Source organism: Camelus bactrianus, chromosome 31 (assembly GCF_048773025.1).
Source record: "Camelus bactrianus isolate YW-2024 breed Bactrian camel chromosome 31, ASM4877302v1, whole genome shotgun sequence".
NCBI lineage: Eukaryota > Metazoa > Chordata > Mammalia > Artiodactyla > Camelidae > Camelus > Camelus bactrianus.
The window spans coordinates 24,484,246-24,500,693 of NC_133569.1; the positions used below are offsets into that span (position 1 = coordinate 24,484,246).

The following is a 16,448-nucleotide window of genomic DNA, read 5'->3' on the forward strand; positions in this document are numbered from 1 at the left end:
AAAGACAGTGTCGGTGTGATGGCTAATATGAATCAATGTTATAATACCCAGCACTCCAAAAAGAAGTGTTTCTTTCCAACTGCAGCATTAGGAACCAAGATACACTATGCGTTGGCTGCGCTACGTGCTTTAAAGGTAATGCGGATCCTTGATTTTAATTTTTAAAAACATCAGGTTTTGAGTTGGGTCCTTTCCACACACGAGGTTCCTTGTGGGGCCTGGGTGTGGACATCTGAACATGCCCCCCGCTGACGTCCCTCACCTACAAAAGCTCACTGCAGTTTTGCTTTTGGGGTGGCAGGGTCCCTTGGTTGGCTCCGTCTAGGATGCTTTGCTAAAAGCGATGCGTTCAGTACGGTGACTGCTGTTCCCTCGTGGAGCTGTGATTTGGAATGAAACCAAGGTGTTCGTGCCCACCCTGGCCCGATGGGAGGAGGGATGGACCTCGGATCAGGGCCCATTAGTGCCTAAGGAACTCCCCAGTGATGAGCTGTTTCTGGGTTTATTACGAGGTAGGTTAAGAATAACCCCTTTTCAGACCAGGGCGGCCTGAAGCACAGGAAATGCTGGCTGCTTTCTATGTTCCCTTAATTTTGCAACAAGATTTGTTCTGCAGTGAGAATGTGACCTTATATATTCCACTGGGCCTCTCACAACTCAAAGAGCAGTGCGATCAACTGCCCCTGGGCCTCCCTTCCCAGCCATCCACACCTGCTTTGTGGGTGTATTTGGTTCCAGGAGAACATCTCAGAAAGGAATGCCTCCAGCCCCCAGGGCGGGGTGTCCTGTTAAACGGAGCGCAGACCCGAGGGGGTACCGCCTCATGGTGCCGAGACCCGAGGGGCCCCAGACAAGCTCTGCGAGCCTCCGTCACCTAACGTGATGGCCCTAGGCCAGTGCCTCCAGGGACCTGGAGGTCAAAAAGCAGACCCTGATTGGGCCAGGTGTCCTCGGGGGCCCAGGTGAACGTTTCTAACAAGGTCCAGGGGCCGGGGCCCCTCGTTTCCGAGGAGGACGCCTACCTGCCAGAGCGTGTCGAAATTCTTCCCGCCGGGGATGGAGAGCTTCCCGGTTTTGTCCTTATCGATGCGGTAGTGCAGCACCTTCCCCTCGTGCAGCAGGCACAGGGCGTAAGAGCCGTTGTCCCTGGCCCTGATCCTGCAAGACAGGGACCGCGCATCAGCACGGCTCCCACCGCCCGGCAGGGAGAAGCGCCCCACCCTCGGGGTCAAGGGAGGCCCAGCCCACAGCTCAGTGACACCGTGGCTCCAGACAAGGCAGTGCTACGGTTGCCCAGGGGGCCTGGGAGGCCCGGGTGGGCGTCAGGAGAGCCCGGCTCTGTGGGTGAGTCCTCTGCTCACCTGGAGCAGTAACACCGCTCCGGGTCCCAGTGCAGGGACCCCAGCATCCTGGAGCCACGGGCCTCTGTGGAGCCCGCCTCTCTTCAGCGAGGTCTGCATCTGGGTTGGATTCCAGACGGTGCAGCTCCGCCTCCCAGCCCAGGCTGCGGCATGGACGGTGTTTGGTGGGCTTGTAAACTAGGAACCTTCTGGAACCTTCTGGACCCCAGATGGAGGAGGGTGAAAGCTCCCACTTCCCAGGGCCCTCTTCCCTTTGCAGGCAGGAGAGGGCAGGACCAGAATTTAAACCGTTGTTTCATGTGATACAGGGCAGACGAAGTCACCAAGAGAAGAAAATGTCACCCACGGCAGGGTGGGGACCAGCGAGCAGAACCAGGGCTGCGCTGGTGGTGCCGGCCGCCCCGGCTCAGCCTCCTTGTCCCAGCAGGTGTGCCTTGGTGCCACCCTTCCCTTACTTGGGGAATGAGACCTGTGAGTCCCAAGCAGAGAGACACCCACTGTCCTGCCCAAGGGGGGCTGCTGCCTCCAGGGAGGACAGAGACCTCCAGGGAAGGCCTGTGGGATGTGGGGAGGGTGCAGTCCAGGCCGAGGCGTACAGGCTGGGGATGGAGGTGAACCCCCTCCCTCAGAAGAACTCCTTAGTCATCACCATCCTCAGGCCATCCTCCCCCTCAGCCACTCACGCCCTTCGGATCATGAAATCTGAGAGACAGTGAGTCACAGAGGTCTCAGAAGGTCCCAGAAAGCCTCTCTAGCCATGGCATTTTCTACAACGAGGACCCTGAGTGCCCCCAGATGTTAAGCAGTGTGGCCAACGTACTGTATTTTGGGAAGAGTTCAAATGTGCCAAGCTGGTGGGATTTCCACGTTTGGCGTAAATTTCCAATGCCTCCTCTTGGTTGCACGAGGCCACACCTATGAGACAGGCTTTGGAGGCTGACGTGGTCACACTTTCCTTGACTTGGTAGACTGATCGCCAAAAGCTAACCCAGGACTTGAGAGCTAAGCTGTGTCATGTGGGGTTGGAACTTTGTTTCAAAAATACATTTCTGTTAAGTCGTGCTTGGCTGTGCACGAGGAATGGGTTCCCACCATGCTCCAGTGCTCAGGGCAGCTGGTGTGGGTGACAGGGCACGCCCAGACCCTGCACTGTGAAAACAGCCTTTTCTCTCAACTCAACCAGATCACCCGCACCCCAAAGCGTAAACTCTCTTTCACGGTCAGACGGTGCAGGAAGGCCAGGCGGCTGCTGTCAAACTGAAAAACAGCCACACATAAAAGGTAAAACAGATTTTCATATGGGGGAGAAGTGAGTCAATCTAGCAGGGAAGCTATTTCATAACGTGGGACTATTCATGCCTGCTTTGCTTGTTTCATAAGCGTTGGTGGCAAACAAATAAGATAGTTTGGAAGTATAAAGAATTATATACATTCTTAACAGGAAGCATTTATAAGCATATAAGCAGGTGGCCTTGGAATAACAATGTCCACAAGCCATTGCAAAATATCACCCTCCTTGACTTCGAGTCCTCTGCGTCTTGGACCTCGGGGTCCTGGAAACAATGAACTGGATCTGAGCTCTGGTTTTCTGGATTCATGACCAGTCACTACCTCTCCATCTTGCTTTATGCCTTGATTGACCTTTTGTTGTTAAAACTCAGACGGAGGACTGCAGAACGCCCAGTGAGGTGGTGCCGTCACCTCACCAGAAATCGGGAAACACAAATGAACACTGCAATGGAAATACTGCTACATACCTTTCAGACTGGAAGAAATTTAATAAAAGACTGATGCCAGATACTGAACACTGCTGAGCAGGGGGGCACCGGGCACTCCCCTATGCAGCCAGCAGGAGCGTGAGTCAGTTCAACCAATCTGGGAAACAATTCTGAGTTCTCTGCTACAGCTGAACCTGTCTGTCCCCTGTGAGTCAGCAACCTACTCGAAGATACGCCACCGGTGTGCGTCCTGCACCTGGAATGAGTGCAAGGATGCTGACAGCAGCTTTATCTGTGATTATCAAAAACTGTCAACAGCCTGAGTGTTCACTGGCTGCGCGGTGAGCGAGTCTGCAGGGGGGGATTCATACCACGCAGTGTCACAGGATAAAACACGCAAGCGGCAGGGGTACAGAGGACAGGCGACTCTCACGATCGCAAAACGGACACCGTGATTCCACACACACGCGGTTCCCAGACAGGCAAAAGCAAACGGTTTTGTTGTGAGATGTACACATAGGTCAGTCTTAGGTGGCAAAAAAAAAAAAAAAAAGAGAGAGAGAAAAGAAGAAAAAAGCAAGAACAGGCTGGACACAGGGTGCAGGAAGCGGTGTCCTCTAGGGGCTGGGGTGTGAGGGTGGGGCCCCCAGTGACGCTGTCCGTGGTTTAGTCTTGACTCCAGCGGCATTTGCTTCAGAGCCATCCAGTAAGCGGCGCATGCGTGCGGGGAAGGCCCCGCGGGGCTTCCAGGGACAGGCCCCTTCCCCCATGTCCTCTGCTGGAGCTCCCCTCTGAAGCACCAGTATCTCATGCACATTTCCTGAGTTTGTCAGATGCTTAAAACCACCAACAAAGGGACAAAATGAACTACCTGATGATCCAGAGCATGTGGCCCCCAGACCGTCTGGCGCCTGGGGCTTGACAGTGTTGACCCCCTGTTCCCTCAACATCAACCAGTCAGAGATTGTGCACGAGCTGATCAGGTGCCCTGCACACCCGCCCCCCCCTTTACCCGGCCTTTAAATATGCTTTGCTGCCACCCTTCCAGGAGTTTGGGGTTTTCTTGGGCATGTGCCACCCCGTCCTCTTTGCTCAGCCCTGCAGTAAACCTTTCTCTGCTCCAAACTCGTGTTTCAGTTTGTTTGGCCTCGTGGTGCAGCAGGCGGGCACGTGAACTTGCCTTTGGTAACACATACAGGGTAATGCACTCTTCTGTGCATTTAATATTTCATAATTAAAACAGCCTTAAAAGAGAGTTTGTGCAAGGCAGAAAGGGAAGGTCTTGCTTTTGGACGGGGAGTTCTGCAAAAGCACGTGCTTCCATGAGTCCTGCAGGGAGCAGGTCCCAGAGGAGCCTCTCTCCCAGAGCCCCAGCCAGGCAGCCTGGGCCAGCTCCCGGGAGGCCAGTGGCGACAGCTCCCTGGTGAGCACACTTGAAGGACTGGCAGACGCAGGGACAGGCGGCGGTCACGCAGCCTGAACAGCCCCTGAGGCAGCTGGCAGGAAACAAGGGCAGAGAAGGGAAACCCACAGGCCCGGCATCTGTGGGTGACAAAGACCAGAGGCTCAGTGACACTAACGGCCAGCAACCGTGAGACGCCTGCTGGCTGCAGGCAGATCCTGGGCTGGGCTATTTTTAGTCTAACCTACGGAAAATGCTGGTTTGGAAGCTGAAGTTGCTCCTCCTCTTGGGCCCCTCCTGTTCCTTAGAAGCCCCCCTCGTCCCTGGGACACTCACTAGGTTTGTCACACGGATGCCCAGTGAGGCACGAGCAAAGGCTAGCCTTCCAGCTTCTCTGGGGGCTGCCGGCCTCCGCCCTCCGGGCCAGCCGTCTTCAGCACGTTCCCAGAAGCACTAGAGTATTTTTTCCCGGCGAGTCTCTCGCAAGAAGCGGGCTCACCACAGATTTGTGTTTTGCTGCTACAGAGTGTGGGGCTTCAGTGCCCTGAGCTGTGAAGCGTCCTCACCGGCCTTCAGACTGTCTCGAGGCCGCTGGTGAGCGGGCAGGAGCGCCACCTCCCCTCCGAGGTGGACGTCTCGGGCTCTGCGATGAGCAGGTCCTGCCCTCACTGACACGAGGCCCTCAGCAAAGCCGAGGCGGGGAGGGTGCTCGTTCTGCCAGGCAGGGCCTGGAGGCCTGAGCCCCTCCTCCACCCTCCTGTGCTCTCCTGGATCAGAGATGTCCAGACACTGACGGGGAAGTGAGGACCCGGGAGGTGGTGGCACCCCTCAGGTGACCCTCACCAGCCAAAGTCTGGGGACACTGCACTGTGTCTGCTGCAGACGGAACGGAACGGCTGGGCACGTCCCAGCCCATCAGGCATTCTCATTGCCTGGTACGTCTTCTTTCTGCTCACAGCAGAGAGGAGCACGGCTGGTGGAGGGGAAGGCGGGCGTCTGTGAGGCTACGGCCGGGAGGGGCTGTACGGAGAGACGGGGAGGGGTTCCCTTCCAGGGCTGATGCCGTATCGGGCGGGCAGACACTGCAGCTGGGTCCCCGACAGCGGCTTCTCTAGAGGGACGCGGGGAGCGGGGACGGAGGGGTGCAGCAGAGGCACGCACAGTCGTACGTCTGCCAGCGTGAGGCCGAGAGCTCCGCAGGCCCAGGAGGCACACCAGCCCTAATGATGCACAGAAGATGAGAGAACATGCAACTTCCGGTGCTGTTGCCTCGTGTCAAAGCAAAACGGAGGCGCATGAGCATTGCACACCAGCAACGAAGGAGGACCAGCACAGAAAACACGTCCAAACGTGGGACCCCGCCAGGCCATCCTTCCACACATCTGCCGTTGGAAAGGTTTTATCACCGTATTGCCCCTCTCTCCCCCTCTGCTCTGGTCCATGCGGTGACACGAGGTCCTGCCGCCCCTCCTCCAGCTTCACGGGGGCCTGGGTCAGACCAACGACCTGGTATTGATATCAGCCCACGAGCCCCTCGAAACTTCTCACTTCAGACAGGTCACGACTCTCCACGCTGACCTGTGGCTGCAGAACCACACACGCTAAAGAACACGGGGCCCTTTGATGAAGGACGGGCGCTCACGGGACTCAGCCTCTGTTGTGGCAGAGGAGCCCCGCACAGTCCCATTCATCAGTGAACAAGAGTAAGGTTTTCTCCTAAGCCCACAGTTTTCTTTTGAAGTTTAAGTATAAGTACGAAAGGTGAGTTGCAACTTGAGTAGGGAGAAGTGAGCGGCAAATAAGAGTAAAAAAGATGTGGGTTTCACCCAAGGACAAATACTAATATGGTGCTGCAGGCGACAGGGGGACAACATCCCGGGCCAGCAGCAAGGTGGGTACCCGGACCTGAGATTCTCACATTAAAGCAAGGACCGTGAAGGAGAAAATCTCTTCAACTCTGGAGGACAACATGCTCAGCAGAGAACACTCAGGAATCCCACAGATGGATATCAGTCAAACACAGGTTCAAAAGAGATCACCCAAAACAAGGAAACACAACTTATGGGAAAGAAGGCAGAGAGGGAAAGAGAGCACAGGAGGCAGAGATTTATACTCCTGGACACTTTCCACACTGGAATCATCAGCTACAGAATATAAGCTAACTATGCATGAAATGTTCAGAGAAACAGAAGATGGAATCACAGAAACTGTCAGGCAATAGGGACTCTCAAAAACGCACAGGGCTCCTTGAAGAACAACAAAAACAAACAGAACTGCTAGAAATTTGTTTAAAAATGCAATTGGTGGGGGGAAAACAGGGGATAAGCAGATTGGATACAGACGAAGTGACAGTTAGTGAAGTGGAAGGCAAAGTCAAGGACATTGCACAGTGCAGCCCACAGAGAAACGGCAAGAGAAGATAAGAAGGGATACAGGAGATGAACTGAGAAGGTCTAACGCATGTTTAATAGGCATCTCAGGAGGAAGAAATGGTGCAGCCACTGTGGAACAGTACGGGGATTCCTCAAAAGACTAGGAATAGACTTTCCACATGACCCAGGAATCCTGCTCCTGGGCATATATCCAGAAGGAACCCTACTTCAAAAAGACACCTGCACCCCAATGTTCATAGCAGCACTGTTTACAATAGCCAAGACATGGAAACAGCCTAAATGTCCATCAACAGGTGACTGTATAAAGAAGATGTGGTATATTTATACAATGGAATACTATTCAGCCATAAAAACTGACAACATAACACCATTTGCAGCAACATGGATGTCCCTGGAGAATGTCATTCTAAGTGAAGTAAGACAGAAAGAGAAAGAAAAATACCGTATGAGATTGCTCATATATGGAATCTTAAAAAAAAAAAAAAACCAACATAAATACAAAACAGAAACAGACTCATAGACATAGAATACTAACTTGTGGTTGCCAAGGGGGAGGGGGTGGGAAGGGACAGACTGGGATTTCAAAATGTAGAATAGATAAACAAGATTGTACTGTGTAGCACAGGGAAATACATACAGGATCTTGTGGTGGCTCACAGTGAAAGAGAATGTGACAAAGAATGTATGTATGTTCGTGTATATCTGAAACATTGTGCTCTACACTGGAATTTGACACAACACTGTAAAATGACTATAACTCAATTAAAAAAAATTAAAAAAAAAAAAAAGAAAGATGGTAATGCCTTGGAAAAAAAATGAGTATTTTCCAGAACTGATGAAAGAAAAGAACCTGTGGTTGTCGAAGGCACAGATACAGGACAGCCACTGGCTTAGCCGTAAACATGTTATCTTGTTCATCTCCATAAGAAACTCCGACACCACAGTAGGTTCCCCTTTCTATCACTCAGTAACCCGGGCTGCAGACATGAGTCAAGCTGTCTACATCGCAGAGCTGTAAAGCCGTTGTGCCTGTCTGAACTTGACGCTTCCCCAAAAAGCAGCAGTTTCAACACTAACGCTGTCTCAACCAGTCCAGTAATACAGTATTTGGGGTGTGTTGCAAGGACATTCCCTACTGGACATATAGATGCAGGTGGTCCATCCTGAGATTATTAATCCACCTCAAACCCTGAAGTTCTTAATCTGGCTTAGATAGGCATCCAGCATCTGAAACAGGGTCAGATGTGGTCCCCAGACCAGCAGCCTCAGCGTCACTTGGGAACTTGTTAGGAATCCAAATTCCTGAGCCGAAACCCAGACCCAGTGAGTTAACAACTCAGGGGAGGCGGCTGAAATCTGTGCCATGTAAATCTGTGCTTTCTGCAGTCTCCAGGTGGTCCGCACACGCACAGAAGGTTGAGAGCCACTGCTTGCGTTAACCGCTCTGGACTATGTCTCTGTCCCGTGGAATCCCAATGAAGGCACTGCTTTCAGTCTTTCTCCCTTCTCCTAATTAACCTTTGTTCCTTGCTCGTAGGGAACACAAGTGTACACTGTTACAAGCTATCTCAAAGTCTCTGAAAACTGTGCCACATCGTAAACCCGTTTTTTTTAGGGCTCCCTTACACAGAGTTGCGCGTGCACTGGAAAAGATTACTGACAGCTATTTCCAAAGAGAGGGATCCCTCTGCCAAGCAGTCCGCCTGATGGGATGGGGGAGCGGAGGGGAGGGCACTGGTGAAAGGCGTTGTTCTAATGGTCAAGGGTGTCAGGGATGGCATCTGGTGTCCCCAAGTCAGGGCTGTCCTGGAAGAGGACCACATGGCTCTGACCTGCACATCCCTGATTCTGGGTAGACTCAACCTGCTGACCCCCGCTGACCCCTCCCATCCTGTCATTGGTCCCTTTTTCCCTTTCAATGTGTCCCTGAGCAGACAATCCACTCCCTGGTCCACCCCTTAGGACCAGCAGGGACTTCCGGGCGGGTCTGACCGCCTCCCCGTCACCACTAATTGTCACTCCTGCGCAGCCCCAGGCCAGGCCACACTCAGGTCACAGTGCTGACCCCGAAGACTCTGCACCAGCACTCCCTCCTGCCCAGGACCCCCTTTCCCCTTCTCCATCAATCCTCTTCTCCTTATTGCTCAAAGCGAGGCTTAAGGGTCCCTTTCCCTGAGAAGATTCCTGCCACTGAGACCCTGTCCTGAGCAGTGGGGCTCCACTCATGAAGACGGTGGCTGGCCCTGCGCTCGGACACTCAGAACAAGTGGACTGACGGACAATAAACGAGTGAGTGGAAATGAAGATACTGCTCAATGGTCAGCAGTGTCATTAGCTGGATGGGATGACCGTGATGGATGGAGCGGGAAACACTGTCACACGTCACACACTCTGCAGCATGTCTCTCTGAGTTTAATATCCTCCCCCTAGGCTGGAAGCACGATGTGGGCAGGGAACAACGTCTGTCATGTTTGTCACAGTCCTACCACAATGCCTGGCATTTACCTGGTGGGATGCATTTATACTTTGTGGAATGAAAGCCTATTTTTGTAGCTTCCTTTTTTAAAACAGCACACTTCTAAAGTCAGAAAGTAGGAACTAGAATGAAAAAGGCATTGGTGACTTCCTGGTTTAGTGACTCCCTCGACAAATCTGAAATCCTCCCTTTTCTTTGCAACGTTAATTCAGCCACTTGCAGAACCACGATCTGTGTATTTTAAAGGTCGCTTCCGACTCACTCTTGACTCTGCGAGACTTGCAAGGACTTTAAGCCAGAAGCAACAAAACATTCACCAGGTACTAAACACAAAGAGGGTGCCAATTCCATTACTTTTCGCTTGCAGAACGTGGGCTTTTTACAGCGTTTTGTTCTGAGACACTTGACATGATGACATGAAGGACACAGCACATCACGTTTCAGCAGACGAGATGCGCTCTGGGCACGCGCACGAGAGCTCTTAGCTGCCCTGCACCAACCACAGCGTGAGATATTTCTGCACAGGAGGGTGGGCGGCCTGCTGACCGCGGCCTGTCCCCACGGCCTCATCTGGCCCAAGCAATGTCACCACGCGGCCGGAGGGTTTTGTACGACCTGTAAAAGATACTTAATTATAGCCAGAGAAGACTACTCTTTCCTCCACTCTGACTTCCTTTCTCAGCGTTGACGACAATCCTAAAGATGTACCTGCATTACTCACAGTGAGTTGTGAACGTACCAGAAGGACAGAGTTTTCTTTTTTGGGATACGCAGAAAGTAATATTACCAAATTATTGCCCAGTGAAGAGGCAGTCAAACACTAAGCAGTCAAAAGATGTCAAAATCAAAGGCACTATAGAGATGTGTCAGGCACTTAAGTAGAAAATTATACTATTTTTTTCTAAATTTTGTATGTTTGTAGTATTTATCAGCTTTTAAAAAATGTAATTTATTGTTATTTTCCTTACTTCCCAAAATATTGTATTTTGTGCCAAATTTTGTGTTCTTTTTTTTAAAGGGTCTCCAAATTGCATATGCTTTGTATCCCACCAATCCTAGAGCCCTCCCTTGAGGGAGAGGATGCAACATTTTTGGAAAGGAAGCTCTGTTTCCCTTGCCTAACAAATTCGTATTCAAACCACACCTGAGCCGTGACCAGTTTCTCAAACGGCAAACTGTGCCGTCAGGATGGGGCCTCGGAGAGCCGAGGACACGCACCCCCAACCCAGCCTGTCTGCTCTGCCTCTGTCCCTGGTGTCACCAACGAGGCAGAGCTCCGTTCCCCCACCCACAGGGCCCGGGCCGGGGGGTCCCCATCTGATGTCCCCATCTGGCTGGGCAGGCCCAGACACGGACGGGTGTCTTCATCAGAACACCGCTGCCTTAACAGCAGACACTTAAGCTTAAACGGCAGGCATTTCATCCTCGTCGTCCTGGAGGCTGGAGGTCTGAGACCAAGATGCTGGAAGGGTCGGTGTCCGCTGAGAGCCTGCTTCGCGGTTCACACGCCACCTTCCTAGCGCCTCCCCGTGGCGGAAGGGGGAAGGCTCTCTGAAGTCTCTTTAATGAGGACTCGAAACCCATTCATGAGGGATCCACCTTGAGTTACGGCATGAAACCCACTGGCGGTGACAGAAGGCTTGCGCAGAAGGGACTTCAGTGCTGATGCTGTGAATCCCTTGATTTCCAGACAAAGGCTTAGGCGCGGGGAGCCCGCCCAAGGCGAACCACCTCCCGTGTGCTCCCAGGGCCTCGCCTCGGTGCGGGCGTGGAGAGACGCTCCCGTCTCCTCCTGTCGTAGACAGTCCCATCACGGGGCCCCCTCTTCATGGCTTTGTCTACATCATCCCCCAAAGGCCCCACCTCCACCTGTCATGCTGGGGGCTGCGGCTCCGCCAGGTGAAACTGTAAGGACACGAACACTGGGCCCGCAACGCCAGGCGATGCGAAACCGCCTCCGGAAACACCGCAGATGCCGAGAGACGGGCCGTAGGCCCGCACTGTGCGTTTCACCTGTAAAGAGCCTTCACGCCTACGTTCTGTATCCCCAAGCACAGTGCGAAGTCCCTGATGGCTTCTCTTCGCAAAGCCGCTCCTAAACAGTCCCAGCTGAGTTCCCGGGGGAACGGGCTGGGGCTGGTGGCCCTGGGGTCCCCCGGTGTGGGTTTCGCTGCTGCCCATTCTCAGCCCAGACACATCAGGGACCCCCCCCCCATTCCAATCCTCACCTCTCACTTGCCTGGCAGCCTTGGGCAGGCTCCCCTGTGCCTAAGCCCTTGTCTGGAAATCAAGAGATTCAGAGCATCAACAATAAGGTCCCTTCTGGCGCAGGGGTTTGGTCACCGCAAATGGATTTCACAGCACAATTCAAGAGGAGAGAAAACTGGAGTTGGCGGGCATCTCTGGGCACAGCCCGCCCTGACGGTGAGGCGTCTCTGGGACAGAGCCTCCGCACTTCAAACCGCGTTGGTGAGGGTTTATAACCTCATCGAGCTCTCAGACCTCGTGGAACGCGCTGCCTCTCCACCCATGTTCTCTGGGGGCAGCAGGGGTACTGCCTTCCCAAGGCGGGAAGGGACCTTGCTACCCTGAGCTGTAACGCAGACCAGAGACTCTGGAACGAACTTTTATATTTTTGCACTGGACTCTTCAGGTTCGTCCTTCCTGGGAAATGCAAGCATTCAGCACTAGCTTGTGTCCCCCGGCCCTTCCCCTCTGTCCGTTAACGACTCCTCTCGGTTAACCTTCCACAAAGCGCTCAACATTAGGCAGGACCTGTTCACATGCAGTAACTTATTTTCAGTCTAACAAAGATGACCAGCGTGAGGAAACACAAAGATCAGGTTCTGGTTTTGAATCTGAAAGCCTCCTGGGTTCTTCATGTCGGCCAGTCACTGCGGGGAGGTCCCAGGGAAGGCCCGTCGGGCCGGGCAAGGCTCAGACCGGGTCACGCGGGGGACAAGTACCTCTGAGTGTGCAGGGATGAGGGGAAGCAGCGGGGGTGTGAGAAGCGTGGAGGGGCGGCCAGTGGGAGCCAAATCGAGTGTAGAAGGGCTGGGAATGGGCCAGCGGGGGAACTGAAAGCAAAAACATCAGCCCCAAGCACGTAAAATCAAGCAGCAAGACGAGGTTGAACAAGGAACTGTAAACATCAGGCAAAGGGGATGGGGTGAGGTCCGCTCACCACGGACAGCACCCCGTGCCCTGAAATCTGCCTTCCTCCTCACTGCAGCTTGGCTGGGGACAATGCAGGGTGCAGGGAAACCCCAGCTCCCCACAATAAGGGCCTGTCTGCGCAGAAGAGACACCGGGCCTGCTCTGGCCGCCGTGCAGAACAGACCCACGCAGCAGGGCTGCACACCGGCACCCACTCCACTCCTCCTGCCGACAAGCACGAAAGGCCGTGCCGGTGTCAGCAGGCATGAGACGGTAAAAGCCCTGAAAGCACTGCAGAGAAATGAGCAGCACATTTTGGTTCAAGTGGGTGTAAGTGTGTGCGGTGTGGCTGGCGAACGGGCTCAGGCTCCCACCTCCGCACTGGCTCCTTTCTACACCGAGCTCATCGGGTCCTGCTGAACTTCAGCTGCATCTGCGCTATCACCTTCCTGAAGGCAGATGGACTGATGCCTGAGAGCCCTCGGAGGCCTGGCCCTCACCCTCCACCCCTCCCCATCTCACTCTGCACCAGCCACAGTGGTCCCGTGGTGGCCTGACTCTCTACGTGCACTCCTGCCTCCGGGCACCCACACAAGCTGTTCCTCCGTCAGGATGGCTCCCAGCTGCCCCTGGGTCTCTGCTCAAATGTCTCCTTCACAGCGAGGCCCTGCCTCACTACCCAGCGTAAAACAGGACCCTGGTACCCCAACAACGGCTGCTCTACCTGCTTCCTTAAATGCTCCAACACACGGTGAGGCCCCAGTCCAGTGGCTCAGCACCTACTTCCCTCACAGAGATGCAGCCTCCACCAGGAAGATGCCCCCCTCTCCACTGCCCAGGACAGTCCTGGCATCCAGTGCCTCCTGTGGACACAAGTGGACAAGCCCACAGATGGATAAGCCAGTTCACACGATCAGAAAGGAGGCAGGAGGCACGTTCTCTAGGGACACTTGGCTGAGGCCCGCCAAGACTCAGGAGGAAGGTGCCACAACTGTGGGGCTGGCTCAGGGCGGGGGGGGGGGGTCCCGGCAGCACCCCACATCTCAGTGAGCACAGCTGCCCCCCAGCCAGCCTGAGAGCGGGGTTCCAAACGGCGAGCAGGCAGGAGGCCTTGCTGTTTGGATTCTGCACGCCTTGGGGCTGACTTCACACGCCCAGATGCCACGCACGCCGTCCTGTGACATCTGTGTTGGAGACTATTCCTAAGAAGACGGTAAAAGTCCAGACCTCAGGGGGAATGAGCTGCCAGGTGCCACACTGAGGGAAAAGGACATCTGCCTGCCACAGGATTCCTGCCCCGGCCACTGCTGTACCCACAAAACCACCAGTCCAGGCACGCTGTGTGCCAGCCAGGGCTGCCCTGCATTTGCTTTCAGGATCACTTTTTATTATATTTTTTTAAAATAGTTTTTTAAATGGAGGTCCCAGGGGTTGAACCCAGGACCTCATGCATGCTAAGCAGGTGCTCTGCCACTGAGCTGTGCCCCGCCCCCTCTAGGATCACTTTTGGAGAAAGAGGATTGGGCTTAAGATCATTTCTTTTTTTTTTTTTATTTGTAAAACCTTCTTAATGAAGCATAACCCATGAAAAGTGCACAAGTCTAACGGCTCAATGCATTTTCTTATCACAAGAAACTGAAGAGAGTTCCCTGTGCTCTCCAGGAGGTCCCTGTTGTTCGTCTCTTTTATATACAGTAGTGCGTGTCTGGATTTCTTAAATAATAGGTATTATGGTAAAGTATGAGGAACATTCTTTCACTAGACGGCTGATCAGAGAAACCACTTCCATTTCTAAGAAGAGCTCCTAAGGCCAGCAGGGCGCAGCTCCCCGTGCCTGACCATTGGGTTCCACTGCTGCGCATGTCCAGGGCGAGGATGGGGCCCCCAGCCAGCACCTCTGGAGGGGCACGGAGCAGGGACAAAGACACAGGAGCGAGTGTGCCTCCGCTGCCGATGCCCCTCTGTACCCTCGGCCACAGCACCGGGGGAATAAGGCCGACATGTGCCCAAGACAGCTCCTTGCCGTCTCCAGGCCACCGACCCTGCCCCGAGGTGGTCTGCATCTCCAGCACCTCGAGGGAACAGAGCTCGGGATGCATGCCTCATTGCAGAGTGGAAAAGGCTGGAGCCCACGCACCTGTTTGTGATCAAGCTTCTGCACTGACCTCTTGTATGACCGACTCTCAGCAAGTTTTCTTTCCCGTCCACCCTATCAGCACTTCTTTCCAAGGAAAGACAGAAGTCAAGTCTGAGATCTTGGGGCAAGATCTGTGAGCGGACACACCACGGTGTGACACCTTTCACGTCTGTCATTAAAAGCAGACTATGTGGCTGAATACGTTTTCTTTAAACGGCGTCCCTCAGGGCCCAAGGAGCGTGTTTGCTTTGGAGTCACACTGGGCAAAACAAATGCTGAATTATGTGGGACGGCTTTGATGTGAGACGTCAGTGTGGCCGACCAACACACTCATTTCAGATGACAGCAGTGACTCCTTCCCCGGGGTCACGAGGAATCCAGGATCGGGGAGGCTGGGTTACCCCTAACTGTCCAGGCAGCCCTGGCGGTAGGGGGTGAAGGGAAAAGACACAATACTTACAAAAACTTTCCATTTGTCTTTGATCCTATCAGCACGATCTGCTCAGATTCATCCCGAGAGATTTTTCCGTGGAACCAGGGCATTTTTTCGTGGGCCGTGGTGGCGATCAGCTTCTCCAGCTGGGGTTTCTGGCTGATGATGGCCTGCTCCAGAGCCTGACCCTGCCATGCGGAGAGGAGAGTGGAGACAAGCTGAGTGACAGTGACAAGGAAGATGCAGAAGGCATTTCCACTCTGCCCTAAGTCCTGACGCAGGAAAATGCAGTCACATTTATTTACCTGTTTGACTGGCTATTCAAGAAATAAAGCCGGTAGCTCGTATATATTACTTAAGTACCTTCGAGTGTATAAGTAACAAAATGGATTTTAGAATGCAGAGGTTGGCCTTTTAAAAGCCACATCGGGCCTTAGAAGCCACCTGGCATAATCCATGAGGTCTAGAGAATGGGCCTCCCGCCCTCTCCCCACCATCGCCTCCTAGAACTGATTGTTCCGTATTAGCCTCTGGTCATTTAATCACCCCCAGGAAGGCTTCAGATGCGTGCAGCAAAGGAGACGTGCTTTTTCCCGTCTCCCTCTACATGGCTGCACCCTGAACGCTCACAGGCGCTGCCGCCTGTACCTGCAGGAGACGCGACCACAGCAAGAGGAGACGAACCTCGACAACACAGAAATGACAGCGCGGAAAACAAAAATGAGAAGGAGGCGGACAGCTGGCTGAATTCCCGTCCTCCTCGTCCTCAGCGGGAGAAACGCCGCTGTCCCCAGCAGCAGTGAATGAGGAATCCAAGGTGCTTACTCAAGGTTACAGGAAGAACCAGAAGGAGGGAAAAGAAAACCACAACCCCCCAAACTAGGAGATGGAGGCGACGGAAGGGAAGGGGAACGTGGAAGGGTTTCCTCGTGGATGGAATGAAAACCCAAAGCCGCAGCAGTGACATACCAGAAAGGTGCCCGACTTAAAGAGAGCAAAGGGCAGAAGCAATAGGGGTGCGGGATTCTGCTGCAACAGAGAACGGCCGCTGACACACGGCTGACTCGCCAGGACATCTTGCTGCGTGAAAGCGGCCAGTCTGAAAAGGCTGCATGCCGGGTGGCCCTTTTGTATGACATTCTGGAAAAGGCGCAGCTATAGGGCCAGAAAGCAGATGAGGGGCCGCCAGGGGCTGGGCCGGGGCCGGGCATGAGTGCCTAACGGGTGATGGAATTGCCGTGCACCCTGACTACACGGGGGGCTACGTGATGTCACGCACTTGCCAAAAGTCACAGCCCTGTACACCGAAAGAGGGTGTAAACTACACCTCAATAAATCTGATTTACCTGACTTAAAAAACGTAGAAGGCTGG

General features: G+C 53.8%; 1 protein-coding gene across 2 annotated transcripts in view; it reads right to left on the reverse strand.

Moving 5' to 3' along the window:
* Positions 1-16,448, reverse strand: part of SYK (spleen associated tyrosine kinase) — a 90,561-nt gene that overhangs the window by 32,385 nt on the left and 41,728 nt on the right. For both annotated transcript variants that reach the window (XM_074355736.1, XM_074355735.1), the window contains exons 3-4: positions 15,104-15,264; positions 1,023-1,158 (exon numbers count right to left, since the gene is read on the reverse strand). In XM_074355736.1, the coding sequence (XP_074211837.1) occupies positions 1,023-1,158; positions 15,104-15,264 (297 nt within the window). The remainder of the gene's footprint in view (positions 1-1,022; positions 1,159-15,103; positions 15,265-16,448) is intronic.